Consider the following 15,572-nt stretch of genomic DNA (forward strand, 5'->3'; position numbering starts at 1 on the left):
TGAATGAATGAAAAAAATAAATAAACAAAAATGTAAGTAGTGGTGTTTATTTAATTTTATTGTTTTTTATAAGAAAACAAATGAATGAATAAATAAATAAACAAAACCTTATGAGTGTATATATAAGTATATAAGTGTTTTATTAATTTTTATTAAGTAATTGTATTTTATTTTAATGTATTTTGTTTTATTTTATTTTTTATATACAATAAAAGTTAATAGTTAACTGTCAATAAATAAATAACATATTAGTAGTAGTGTTTGTTTTACTTTTTTATTTTTTTACACTGAAACCAGTGGCTGTCAAAGCCAAAGAAAGCAACTCCAAAGTAGTACATATTATTATAATTATTATTATTTATTATTATTATTATTATTATTATTATTTTATTTTATTTTGTTTTTTTATTTATTTTATACAATAAAAGTTTGTGGTGTCCAGTTGCTGTCAATAAATAAATAAATACACACATGGATATAAGTACTAGGTTTTTTTGGTTTGTTTTATTTTATTTTATTGTTCCAAAGAAAGTAACATAAAAATAAACACTTTTTTTTTTTTTTTATTCCTATGATGCTGTACAAGAAATTCCACCAATTGGAGCTCAGCAAGTAACACTGCAGATGACATAACTGAGTCTGTCTCAAAATGCTTAAATATTAAAAAACAACTTGAAATGAATAGTTTAATATCTCACCATCAGGTTTAATTCAGTCATGTGCAATGCTTTACAGGATTGTAGTTCTTTCCCTCATTAAAGCCGTCATGTCTTTTTATCCAATATCCAAATGCTTCTCTGCTTCAAATCAAAGTTTATTATTGTTGTGATTCTCCTCAGAGCCGGTTGGTTTGGTTCATGACTCATAACACTTTAACAAAGACATTTTTTAAATCCCTTTCTTTTTATAATAGGAAAATACTTCCAGAACCAGTGTGTCTAATGCACTCGATTACTGTAAACACATTTTTGCTGCATTGTTTCACAGTTTTATTTTTACAAATGCTTCGTCTTTTCCTCTGAACAGGATCTTCTGGACTTGATTCCTGGAAGTTACGTGGGCCGCCTGTTTCCCAAAGCATCTAATCTGAAAGATTTAGTGGTGCATGCCTACAAGGTAAACAGCTTTACTTTCTCTTTCAAAAAGGCTTTCTTCATCCACTCAAGGACAATTAGATTAGAAGTGCAGAAGGTCCCAAACATTTCAAAACGCTCGCTTTTAGTATTTAATGGGAAAAACAGCGGCTCTAGAGCCAGAATCTGTTCCGGCATGCGTTTGAGGACAGGAATAATCTCGTCTCAAGTACAACAATGCATTGTCCTCCATAAAATCCAGTGATCCCAGTGAACAGAAGCCTGCATTATAAACGGTCTCTGATTGCTGGGCCAAAAATGCTGCGAGGTCCAATCAGCGAGCCGCTATTTTTATCCCTGGCCTTTTCGCCGTGAACCTGCTTATACAAGAGCGATCATAGGTCGAGACAATGGGCTCTTTCTGAGCTGCTCTCCTTTTCTTCTTGCAGAAGCTGCTGTCGGATGTGGAGGTGCAGATCGGGGTGGAAGACGGCCAGGCTCAGCGCTTCCGGGTGAACGTTACTGCTTTCTGTCCCGACGGAGCCGCTGTTTCTGGAAACACTAAATGTTCCGGCGTTCGGCCCAAACAAACAGTACGAAAGCTTCTCCTTAAGATACGGCTGTTTTGCAGTACGGTGAACAGAGATGCTGCGTTTGATATGAAAAGTGCTCAGATTAAAAGACTAGCTCAGCCAAAAATAATATTTAGTCACCTGCGTGTTGCTCAGATCCGTATGATTTTAATTTTCTCTCATTTAAAAGGAGGTATTTTCATGTAATGGGAGTTCATGGTGAACAATGGCTGTCAAGAACAAAAAAGTAACATAAAAGTAGCATAGATCTTAATTTATGTTTATTTTTTCAACAATGTAAGTTTGTGGTGACCAGTGGTTGTAACATACAAATAGGATTTTTTTTTTTATTTGATACATTGTAAGTAGTACATATACTTATTTTATGTATTTTATTTATTTATTTATTTTTTTCAGAGGCTGTAATATAAAAGTAGTACAGATACTAATTGAAGTTTTTTTTATTTTTCATTTTTTTATTTTTTTTATTTTATTTTATACAATATAAGTTCATGTTGACCAGTGGCTGTAACATAGAAGTAGTCCATATACTTATTTGATTTGATTTGATTTATTTATTTTTTTGTTTGTTTGTTTGTTTAAACAATGCAAATTTAATTTAATTAATTAGTTAATTGATTTATTTAAACAATGTAAGTTCAGTGGCTGTAACATACAAGTAGTATTTTATTTTTTTATTTGATACAATGTAAGTAGTACAAATATTATCTTATTTATTTATTTAATATTTATTTATTTATTTAGATTTTTTTTTTTTAACAATGTAAGTTCATGACCAGTGGCTGTAACACACAAGTAGTATATTATTTTAATTTTTTTATTTGATACAATGTAAGTAGTACATATACTTATTTTATTTTATTTATTTATTTATTTATTTATTTATTTATTTTGTTCAGAGGCTGTAGCATAAAAGTAGTACAGATACTAATTGAATTTTTTTTTTCATTCATTTATTTATTTATTTATTTATTTATTTATTTATTTTTTTTTTAATACAATGTAAGTTCATGTTGACCAGTGGCTGTAACATAGAAGTAGTCCATATACTTATTTGATTTTATTTATTTATTTGTTTATTTGTTTGTTTGTTTGTTTGTTTGTTTAAACAACGCAAATTTAATTCATTAATTAATTTATTTATTTAAACAATGTAAGTTCAGTGGCTGTAACATACAAGTAGTATTTTTTTTTTGATACAATGTAAGTAGTACAAATATTCTTTTATATATTTATTTATTCAATATTTATTCATTTATTTAGATTTTTTTTTAACAATGTAAGTTCATGGTGACCAGTGGCTGTAACACACAAGTAGTATTTTATTTTTATTTTTTATTTGATACAATGTAAGTAGTACATATACTTATTTCATTTATTTATTTATTTATTTATTTATTTATTTTGTTCAGAGGCTGTAACATAAAAGGAGTACAGATACTAATTGTATTTTATTTTTATTTTTCATTTTATTAACTTTTTTATTTTTTTGTTTTATTTTATACAATGTAAGTTCATGTTGACCAGTGGCTGTAACATAGTAGTAGTCCATATACTTATTTTATTTTATTTATTTATTTATTTATTTGTTTGTTTGTTTGTTTAAACGACGCAAATATAATTTAATTAATTTATTTATTTATTTAAACAATGTAAGTTCAGTGGCTGTAACATACAAGTAGTATTTTATTTTATTTTATTTTTTTATTTGATACAATGTAAGTAGTACATATACTTTTATTTTATTTTATTTTATTTTTTTGTTCAGAGGCTGTAACATAAAAGTAGTACAAATATTAATTAATTTATTTATTTTAAATTTTTTTTATACAATGTAAGTTCATGGTGACCAATGGCTGTAACATAAAAGTAGTCCATATACTTATTTATTTATTTATTTATTTTTATTATTATTATTTTTTTAACAATGTAAGTTCATGGTGATCAGTGGCTGTAACATAAAAGTAGTCCATATACATATTTATTTATTTATTTATTTATTTTTATTATTATTATTTTTTTAACAATGTAAGTTCATGGTGATCAGTGGCTGTAACATAAAAGTAGTATTTTATTTTATTTATTTCTTTATTTTATACAATTTAAGTTCATGGTGACAATTGGTGGAATTTTTTTTATATATATATATATTTATATATTTTATTTTATATATATATATATATATATATATATATATATATATATAAATGTAAATACAATACAATGTAAATTTGTGGTGACTAGTGGCTGTAACATAAAAGTAGTGTTTTATTTTTTGATTTACTTATTTTATTTTATACAAAGTTTAAGTTCACCAGTATCTGTAACAGAAGTAGTACATGTACTTTTTATTTTTTTTTATTTCAAGAAATGTTTCTTGAGCAGCAAATCAGCATATTAGAATGATTTCTGAAGTGAAGACTGGAGTAATGATAATAATTCAGTTTTGATCACAGGAATAAATGACATTTTAAGGTATATTCACATAGAAACAGTTATTTTAGGTTGCAATAATATTTTCATATTTTCTTTGTACTTTTTTTTTTTTTTACATTTGTTGCATGGAAAAAAAGGCTGTCTTGTAAGCATCTCCTCATATCATAATATCATATGTTGTTTGAGCAGATGATGATATAATTGATGATATAAGGGTGAGCAAATGATGATATAATAGTCTTTATTGAACCATCCATTTGAGATAAAACATGCCTTGGAGATTTTTAAAGTAAAGGTTTAATGTATCTCGGGTTTCTTTTATTCCACTGCCGCGTCCCCGTGAGAAAATAGAGTACAAGCTAATGGAAGTAATTACTCTGCAATGCACTGTTTATAATGCCACAAATTTATAAGCTGTTTTATATGATCATGTGACCCGTGTTGAAATATCCAGCACATTAGGAACATAGCAGAGAGACCACAAACCAAAATATAATTCTGTTGCACCACAGCTAGAAATAGATTTCGGCATTTTCTGAAGAAAATGCGAGAACGGCCTTGCTTCATGGTGGTGGAGTTTGCACAAATACATTTTTTAATGCAATTTAAAAAATACATCTAATTTTATATACAGTACAATTCAAAAGTTGGGTCTTTTTTTAAAGAAATTAATAATTGTATTCATCAAAGATGCATTAAATTGATTAAAAGTGACAGTAAAGACATTTATAATGTTACAAACATACTTTCAAAACATTAAAAAAAAAAAAAAAAACTTTCATGTTCCACAAAAGAAAAACATGCAGATTAGTGTTGTTTTTGTTAACTAATTAAAAATAATTTTGGTAACTGAAATAAAGGTGAAATAAAAATTTTAAATGGAAAATTTGAAAATTATTATTATTATTTTTTTTTATTATTTATTTTAGACTTGAAAATTAAAATATGTTGTAAAAAAAAGAGTCTAATATTAATAAAACTAAAACTGATATATAAATAAATTAAAGCTAAATAAATAGAAGAGAAAAAAAATAACAAAAACAAAATTTAATTTGAAATTATAAATGTTTAGCTGGCTATACTAAAGTACTAAAATAAATCAAACTAAAAGTCAAATAGAAATAAATTAAAGTTTAATAAATTTAATCGAAAAATGTAAATATTACAAAAACAAATAGACTTACAAATTGTAATTGAAAATCAGAAAGTGCTAAATTAAATGAATTAAATAAAAATGAAATACAATTAAATAAAAATTAAGCTAAATATAGTAAAACTGAAAAATAAATGACCTAAATTGAAAATTAACAAATTAAAGAAACCTAAATTGAAAATTAAAAATAACAAAATAAAATAAAAATAAAGGCTAAATATAATAGAACTGAAAAATAAAGTAATATTAGATTAAACAACTTAAATTGTAAATGAGAAATAACATAAAAGTAGTGTTTTATTATTTTACTTACTTAATTTAATTTTATACAAAGTTCAAGTTCACCAGTATCTGTAACATAGAAGTAGTACATATACTTTCACTTTATTTTAAGAAATGTTATGTTATGCTATGAATATTAAAATAAAAAAAACTTAAATTGTAAATGAGAAATTTAAATGAAATTAAATTAAAGTATAGATAAATATAAATATAATAGAACCAAAAAATATATTGATATTAGATTTAAAAAAAAAACTTAATTGAAAATTTTAAAAAATACCAAAATTAAAATAAATTTATTTAATTTAATTTAATTTAAAATAAAGCTAAATATAATAAACCGAAAAAAAAGAAATAAATATTAAATGAAAAAAAAACTTAATTAAAAATTCGATATAACGCAATTAAATTAAATGAAATTAAAATAAAATAAAGCTAAATATAATAGAACTGAAAAATGCATGAATATTAGATTTTACAAAACTTTATTGAAAATTAGAAATACAAAATTAAATTAAATTGAAATTAAATCAAATTAAATTAAAAAAGCTAAATATAATAGAACCGAAAAATAAACTAAATAAAAATAAAGCTAAATAAATTCGAACCAAAAAATAAATTAATATTAGATTTAAAAAAAAAACTTATCTGAAAATTAGAAATAACAAAATTAAATTAAATTAAATAAATATAAATATAAATATAATAGATCTGAAAAATAAATGCATATTGGATTAAATAAAAACTTAATTGAAAATTAGAAATAAGAAAATTAAATTAAATTACATTAAAATAAAATAAAATAAAATAAAAATCAAGCTAAATATAATAGAACCAAAAAATAAATAAATATTAGATAAAAAAAATAATTGAAAATTAAAAATAACTAAATTAAATTAAATTAAATTAAAAATAAATATAATAGGACCAAAAAAAATAAATGAATATTAGATTTAAAAAAGTAATTGAAAATTAGAAAAAAATAAATTAAATAAAAATAAAGCTAAATATAATACAACCAAAAAATAAATGAATATTAGATAAAAAAAAAAAAAACTTAATTGAAAATTTGAAATAAAAGGAATAAAATAAAATAATAACATAAAATAAAATAAAGTACTAACATTAAATAAATCTGAAATAACAATAAAAAGCTAAATAAAAAAATATTAAATAAAACTAATCAAATGGAAAAAAAACAGTTACAAAAAGTACAAATAAATGCTAATTTTAAATATTAATAAATGTTAATAAATACTTCAATAATTTAAAATAATAAACACCACATATTCACATAGAAAGCAGCTATTTTAAACAGTAATATTTTACAATTTGACAGTTTTTACTCTATTTTTAATCAGATAAATGCAGTCTTGGTTTCAAGTTTCAGAATGAGATATTTTACAAGCAAAACTCCTGTTTTCAGTCTTTATCTGCTGCGTGCATCAGTGGTTTTGTTGTGTGGTTTTTGTTGAAGGTGTTCTTCAAGGTGACTGTAGGAATGAGCTCGTGTTCGGCGGACGGCGGCGATCGGGACGTTCTGATGACGGTCAGGCCGGTGGGTTTTAACGAGTCGGTCAGCGTACGGATCCGTCAGATCTGTGGGTGTAGCTGCACAGAGACGGGCCGCTGTCTTGATGACGATCCCTCGGCCTGTCCCGCCGAGACGGACGCCTGTAGAGCGGACAGAAGCGGAGCCGTCTGCAGCGGGAGAGGAGTCTGTAAATGCGGGACGTGTGTGTGCGACTCCAGCAGATTGGGAAACATCTACGGGAAGCTCTGCGAGATGGACGACTTTTCCTGTCCGTATGTGAAGGGCCTGGTGTGTGGAGGTAAGTTTACTGTCTGAACTGGGAGTGACTAACTAAAAAAATAATAATAATAAATGTGTGTAAATGTGGGTAGGTTTTTGTTTTTAAATATATTATAAAAATATCTGGAAAAATATATGAAACAAATTAATAATAAATTTGTAATGTATTAAAGTATTTTTTAAAATTAGGTATTTTAATATATTACTGCATCAAATATTAATATTTAGAATTTTGACAGAGTGAAATACTCATAAATAATAAGTTTTATAATAAAACTTGTTAAATATATATATTTTTCTATGTGTTAAATACTCATTTGACGAGTAAAATAATAAATTGGAAATTTAAGATTTATAGTAATCTTTTTAAATGTATTTTTTTTATTTTTCTATAATGTGTATATGTGGATATATAGTTGTTATTAATAATTAAATATTAAATTATAATAAACTAATTAAGTTATTGATAGTTTTTACATTATGTATTTTAATAATAAATATTAAATATCAGTATGTGGAATTAACATTTTTTTAAATTAATTTGATATTAAGTTAAAATATAAAATTGTAAATATAATATTCTTTATAATTACATTTTTTCTTAAAAATATGTATAATGTGTATATATAATTAATAAAATAATATAATTTTAAATGTAATGTTTTTTATGTAGTTCAATATATAATTACATTAAATATTAAAATGTTGAATTTTAAAAAATAATGGTAAATATTTATTTGATATTATTAGGTTAAAATATAAAATTGTAATCATAATAAGATTTAAATTTAATTTTTTTAAATTTCTAAAATATGTATAATGTATAGATATTAATAAAATTATATCATTTAGAATTCTGTAGTTTATGTATTTTAATATATAATTATATTAAATATTAAATAAATTATAATTATTTAAAATTATATGTTTTTTCTAAAATAAGTATAATGTAGATATATATATAATTAATAAAATAATTTAGAATTCAATAGTTTTTTATGTATTTTATTATATAATTACATTAAATATTAATAAGTGAAATAAAAAAAGTGAAATATTCAGTTAATATTATTAGGTTAAAATATAAATATAAATTTATTTTCGAAAATATGTACAATGTTTATATAATTGATTTTTTTTAAATAATTTTAATATCTTTTTTTCTAAAATATGTATCATTTTTACATATTTAAGTATTTTAATATATTAAATATTAATATTTGGAATTAAAAAAATTTGTAATTCATTAGATTTTTTTATAAAATTGTAAATATAATAAAACATTTTTGATCAAATATAAAGTTGTAAATATAATTAAACTTATAATATAAACTTTTGAAATGTATTGTCATTTGTGTGTGCATGTATAAATATTCTTTTTTTAGTTTTATATATTACATTTGACTATTACATTTGGAATTTTAAAAGATTTTCTATATTAAATAATTTGATAATTTCCATTTTGGCTAAAATATAACATTGTTAATATAATAGTTGTAAATGTAAATTTGTTTTAATTGCATTTCTTATGGTAAATATATATTTAAATGATCATTCCGTAATATCTATCAGCTTACAAATAAAAAGTACTCATTTTATTATAAATAATGTGTATTGCTTTAAATAACAGAGAAATGTCTCGCATGGACACATTTCTATAAATGCATGTGTTTTTGTTTTCTTTTTCCCGTTTCAGGACACGGCCGGTGTGTTTCAGGTGAATGTGTGTGTCTTCCTGGCTGGACGGGCGAGGCCTGCGACTGTCCCGTCTCCACCGAGAGCTGCGTGTCAGACGACGGCTTGATCTGCAGCGGCTGGGGGAAGTGTGTGTGCGGCAAGTGCGTGTGTGACGACAGCCGGCGATCTGGAGCCTTCTGTGAGAAATGCCCCATCTGCTACAACTCCTGTCAATCACACTGGTAACCGCGCTCACTGATTGGCTAGAACAGCTGTCAATCACACATTTAAACACTCACTGAAGAGCAAGGGAGTTTTTATACCTTTCTAAAAGGGCGTCACACTAGACTTTGCCTTCTATTCACTTTCATTCATGCGCATGTAAACGCGGCAATGCAAGCGAAAATGTTTTGTCCTCCGGCGCATACCAAACTTAAACTCGGACCTGTGAATTTATAAAGCAAAAACACATTTGACTGATAGAGGAGTAGATCAAATTTATTTATTTATTATTTTAAATGCTTTTTTTAAATTGATAATTAATGCATAAATAATTATATAAATATAAATTATTATAATTACATTTGCTAAATAGTTTTAATCTACTTAAATTAATTTAATAATAATTTTAATATTACATTTTATTTAAAACAGACCCTGGAGAATGATATCATATCCTGTTGCCCATATTTTTTGTATAAAATAATTGTTCATACTACATTTTGTGTGACTGACACTTTAGGTTATGTTCTGAATGGAAAACAAGTATACTGCATACTGCACAGTATATACTGTATGATATTTTTAGCATAATTCATAAATTATTTTTCATACTTTCAATGTTGCATACTTCAAGTATACACTTAAGTATGCAACACTTTTGCATTAAAAAATACAAGCACACTGCTTACTGCATACTGCATAGTATATACTATATAGTAGTTTTAAAAGTTGGAGGCACATATTTAAAGCATACAATATTTTTTTAAATAATCAATTTTGCATACTTAAAGAAAGCCCAGTGCTTACTGCATACTCAACGGTATATACTGTATGATATTTGTATCATAATTCCAGTGTAGAAATTATTTTGCATACTTGCTACTTAAAGTATACACCTAAAGTATGCAATACTTTTGCATTATTAAAATACAAGCACACTGCTTACTGCATACTGCATAGTATATGCTATATAGTAGTTTTAAAAGTTGGAGGCACATATTTAAAGCATACAATATTTTTTTAAATAATCAATTTTGCATACTTAAAGAAAGCCCAGTGCTTACTGCATACTCAACGGTATATACTGTATGATATTTGTATCATAATTCCAGTGTAGAAATTATTTTGCATACTTGCTACTTAAAGTATACACCTAAAGTATGCAATACTTTTGCATTATTAAAATACAAGCACACTGCTTACTGCATACTGCATAGTATATACTATATAGTAGTTTTAAAAGTTGGAGGCACATATTTAAAGCATACAATATTTTTTTAAATAATCAATTTTGCATACTTAAAGAAAGCCCAGTGCTTACTGCATACTCAACGGTATATACTGTATGATATTTGTATCATAATTCCAGTGTAGAAATTATTTTGCATACTTGCTACTTAAAGTATACACCTAAAGTATGCAATACTTTTGCGTTATTAAAATACAAGCACACTGCTTACTGCATACTGCATAGTATATACTATATAGTAGTTTTAAAAGTTGGAGGCACATATTTAAAGCATACAATATTTTTTTTAAATAATCAATTTTGCATACTTAAAGAAAGCCCGGTGCTTACTGCATACTCAACGGTATATACTGTATGATATTTGTATCATAATTCCAGTGTAGAAATTATTTTGCATACTTGCTACTTAAAGTATACACCTAAAGTATGCAATACTTTTGCATTATTAAAATACAAGCACACTGCTTACTGCGTACTGCATAGTATATACTATATAGTAGTTTTAAAAGTTGGAGGCACATATTTAAAGCATACAATATTTTTTTAAATAATCAATTTTGCATACTTAAAGAAAGCCCAGTGCTTACTGCATACTCAACGGTATATACTGTATGATATTTGTATCATAATTCCAGTGTAGAAATTATTTTGCATACTTGCTACTTAAAGTATACACCTAAAGTATGCAATACTTTTGCATTATTAAAATACAAGCACACTGCTTACTGCATACTGCATAGTATATACTATATAGTAGTTTTAAAAGTTGGAGGCACATATTTAAAGCATACAATATTTTTTTAAATAATCAATTTTGCATACTTAAAGAAAGCCCAGTGCTTACTGCATACTCAACGGTATATGCTGTATGATATTTGTATCATAATTCCAGTGTAGAAATTATTTTGCATACTTGCTACTTAAAGTATACACCTAAAGTATGCAATACTTTTGCATTATTAAAATACAAGCACACTGCTTACTGCATACTGCATAGTATATGCTATATAGTAGTTTTAAAAGTTGGAGGCACATATTTAAAGCATACAATATTTTTTTAAATAATCAATTTTGCATACTTAAAGAAAGCCCGGTGCTTACTGCATACTCAACGGTATATACTGTATGATATTTGTATCATAATTCCAGTGTAGAAATTATTTTGCATACTTGCTACTTAAAGTATACACCTAAAGTATGCAATACTTTTGCATTATTAAAATACAAGCACACTGCTTACTGCATACTGCATAGTATATACTATATAGTAGTTTTAAAAGTTGGAGGCACATATTTAAAGCATACAATATTTTTTTAAATAATCAATTTTGCATACTTAAAGAAAGCCCAGTGCTTACTGCATACTCAACGGTATATACTGTATGATATTTGTATCATAATTCCAGTGTAGAAATTATTTTGCATACTTGCTACTTAAAGTATACACCTAAAGTATGCAATACTTTTGCATTATTAAAATACAAGCACACTGCTTACTGCATAGTATATACTATATATTAGTTTGGAGGTGTGGAGTTGCAGGTGAAACCCTTAAAGCATAGAATATTTTTTTAAATATACAATTTTGTATAAAGAAAGCCTAGTGCTTACTGACTTTTAGTATGTAAATAGTATGCAGTATTCAACAATGTAGTATGCTACACAGCCTCAGTACATTGCATGTGTAATTTCAATTCTGAAATATTTTGCATACTTAAAGTATACACTTATAGTATGCAATATTTTTGCATAATTAAAAAGTACAAGCATGCTGCATACTATATAGTAGTTTTAGGAGTTGGAGGTAAAACATACTTAAAGCATTTTTTTATATGCAATCAGTTTGCATACTTAAAGAAAGCCTAGTGCTTACTGCGTACTCCATAACAGTGTGTGCTATTTGTAAAAGTCGTAAGAAAAAAGGTATGCAGTATTCAACAATGAAGTAGTATGCTGCACAGCTTCATTACATTGCTTACTTGCAATTTTGTATACTTAAAGTATACACTAAAAGTATGCAATACGTTTGCATAATTAAAAATACAAGCACACTGCTTTCTGAATAGTATATACTATGTAGTAGTTTAGGAGTTAGAGGTGAAACATAAAGCATTTTTAAAAAATGCAATAATTTTGTATGCTTAAAGAAAGCCTTGTGCTTACTGCATACTGCATATACTGTGTGCAGGTTTTCAACAATGAAGTAGTATGCTACACAGCCTCATTTCATTTCAGTTCTGAAATAATTTTGCATACTTGCAATTTGGCATACTTAAAGTATATACAGTGTAGTAGTTTTAAGAGTTGGAGGTGAAACATACTTTAAGCATACAATATTTTTTTAACTATACAATAATTTTACTTGCTTAAAGAAGGCATACTGCTTACTGTATACTCCACAGCATATACTGTGTGCTATTTTTAAGAGTTGTAAGTAAAATAGTATACAGTATTCAACAATGAAGTAGTATGCTACACAGCCTCATTACATTGCATGTGTCTTTTCAAATCTGAAATAGTTTTGCATACTTAAAGTATACACTTACAATATTTTTGAATAATTAAAAAATACAAGCACACTGCTTACTGCATACTGCATAGTATATTCTATATAGTAGTTTTAAGAGTTGGAGGTGACATTTAAAACATACAATATTTTATTTAAATATGCAATTTTGCATACTTAGAGCCTAGTGCTTACTGTGTACTCCATGGTATATACTGTTTGCCTTTTTTAAGAGTCGGAAGTATAAGAGTATAAAGTATTCAACAATTAATTAGTATGCTACACAGCCTCATTACATTGCATACTTGCAATTTTGCATGCTTAAAAGTTCTGAAGTAGTTTTGCATACTTTAAAAACAAGCATACTGCTTACTGCATACTCCACAACATATACCATGTGCTGTTTGTAAAAGTTGTAAGAAAAATGGTATGCAGTATTCAACAAAGAAGTAGTATGCTACACAGCCACATTACATTTCATACTTCATACTTTCGCATAATTAAAAATGCAAGCACACTGCTTACTGAATATTATATACTATATAGTAGTTTTAGGAGTTGGAGATGAAACACTTAAAGCATTTTTTTTTAATATGCAATAATTTTGCATACTGCTTACTGCATACTCCACAGCATATACTGTGCTTTTTTTAGTAGTTGTAAGTAAAATAGTATGCAGTATTTAACAGTATGCTACACATCCTCATTACATTGCATGTGCCATTTCAGTTCTTAAATAGTTTTGCGTGCTTGCAATTTTGCATACTAAGAGTATACTCTTAAAGTATAGAATACTTTTGCATAATTAAAAAATAAACGCACACTGCAAACTGCATAGTGCATAGTATATACTATGAAGTAGTTTTAAGAGTTGAAACATACTTAAAGCAAACAATTTTTTAAAATATACAATAATTTTGCTAACTTAAAGACATACTGCTTACTGCTTTCAACAATGAAGTAGTATACTACACAACCTCATTACACTGCATGTGTCCTTTCAGTTTTCAAATAATTTTGTATACTTGCAATACTTTTGCGAAATTAAACAATACAAGCTCTCTGCGTACTGCATACTGAATAGTATATACTATATAGTAGTTTTAAGAGTTGAAGGTTGAAGACACTTAAAGCATACAATATTTTTTTAAATATACAATTTTGCATGAAGAAAGCCTAATGCTTACTGACTTTTTTAAGAGTTGTAAATAGTATGCAGTGTTCAATAATGTAGTGTGCTACACAGCCTCATTACATTGCATGTGTCATTTCAATTCTAAAATACTTTTTGCATACTTAAAATATGCAATATTTTTGCGTAATTAAAAAAAAATTATACAAGCACACTGCTTACTGCATAATATGTACTATATGGTAGTTTTAAGAGTTGGAGGTGGCACATACTTAAGCATACAATATTTTTTTAAATATACAATTTTGCATACTTAAAGAAAGCCTAGTGCTTACTGCATACTCAACAGTATATACTGTTTGTCTTTTTTAAGAGCAATTCCTATATCGGTATTACGAGCTTAAGGGGTTAATAATTTTAAGTTGAATCAACTCAAATATTTAAGTTGTCACTTAGTACAACTTAACATTTTAAGTTGACTGAACTTAAAATTTTAAGGCAGCCAGGTAACAAAATATGTTAAGTTGACTCAACAAATAGTTTTTTTACAGTGTATATATAATATAAAAAAATTTAAAAAATAAATCTAAATACAAATGAGTAATGATGTGCTCTGTGATCAGGAGCTGTGTGAAGTGTCACTTGTCTAACGGACTGGGATCAGACGTGTTCCAGCTCTGTAATCACAGCTGCGCTCCATTGGTGGAGTATGTGGATGATATCACAGGTACCTACAGTGCTAAACTGCACCCAGCATCACATTAGAGACGTCCTGTGAGTGTTTGTTTGAGTCTGAATGAACTGTGGTGTTTTCCAGAGCTGGTCCGGGGGAAATACTGCCTGTATCCCAGCAGTGAGAAGTGTCAGTACCGCTTTCTCATGGACTTGGCTTCAGATCGGCCTCAGCTGCACATTAGTCGACATCCTGGTGAGGAAATGAATTCTTCTCTTCATCTTCTCTTCCTCCTCCTCCACCTCCCTTTTTTCGACCTCTGTTCGACAGCGCTGAAAAATGAGAAATTATGTTTTGCTTACAGAGAATAAAGCCTATTTTAGGACTGTTGTGACATTATTTCAAAAAGATGTTTAGTTTTACGGGACTTTTTTCCTCATTAGATTCTTATTACTGTAACACAGTATGTTTTTATTTAACTTTTGATTATTACAATTTTATTTAATTTTAATTCAATTAAATGCAGTTCAACTACTCCTGCTGCTCTATGATAAATGAATACTTTACAGTTTTATGCTACTATAAAAATATATTACGGTCAGTATTTTCCACATTGCAGTAATGCAGTTTTATTTTTTTCTTCCTATTTATTATTTGCTTTTAAAATATTTTTTCATTCATTTTTTTTTATTCATTTATGTTTTATTTATGATTTGATTTTGTGGTGAATTGTAATCAATTGTAAGCTTTACAATGAATGTAT

At 26.4% G+C, this 15,572-nt stretch overlaps 1 protein-coding gene across 1 annotated transcript in view; it reads left to right on the forward strand.

Moving 5' to 3' along the window:
• The window catches only part of LOC141289416 (integrin beta-8-like), a 21,382-nt gene that overhangs the window by 5,034 nt on the left and 776 nt on the right, over positions 1–15,572 (forward strand). The window contains exons 4-9 of the mRNA XM_073821514.1: positions 1,027–1,116; positions 1,523–1,666; positions 7,015–7,369; positions 9,047–9,269; positions 14,760–14,863; positions 14,954–15,064. Of these exons, the coding sequence (XP_073677615.1) occupies positions 1,027–1,116; positions 1,523–1,666; positions 7,015–7,369; positions 9,047–9,269; positions 14,760–14,863; positions 14,954–15,064 (1,027 nt within the window). The remainder of the gene's footprint in view (positions 1–1,026; positions 1,117–1,522; positions 1,667–7,014; positions 7,370–9,046; positions 9,270–14,759; positions 14,864–14,953; positions 15,065–15,572) is intronic.

Source organism: Garra rufa, chromosome 17, assembly GCF_049309525.1.
Source record: "Garra rufa chromosome 17, GarRuf1.0, whole genome shotgun sequence".
NCBI classification, from domain to species: Eukaryota; Metazoa; Chordata; class Actinopteri; order Cypriniformes; family Cyprinidae; genus Garra; species Garra rufa.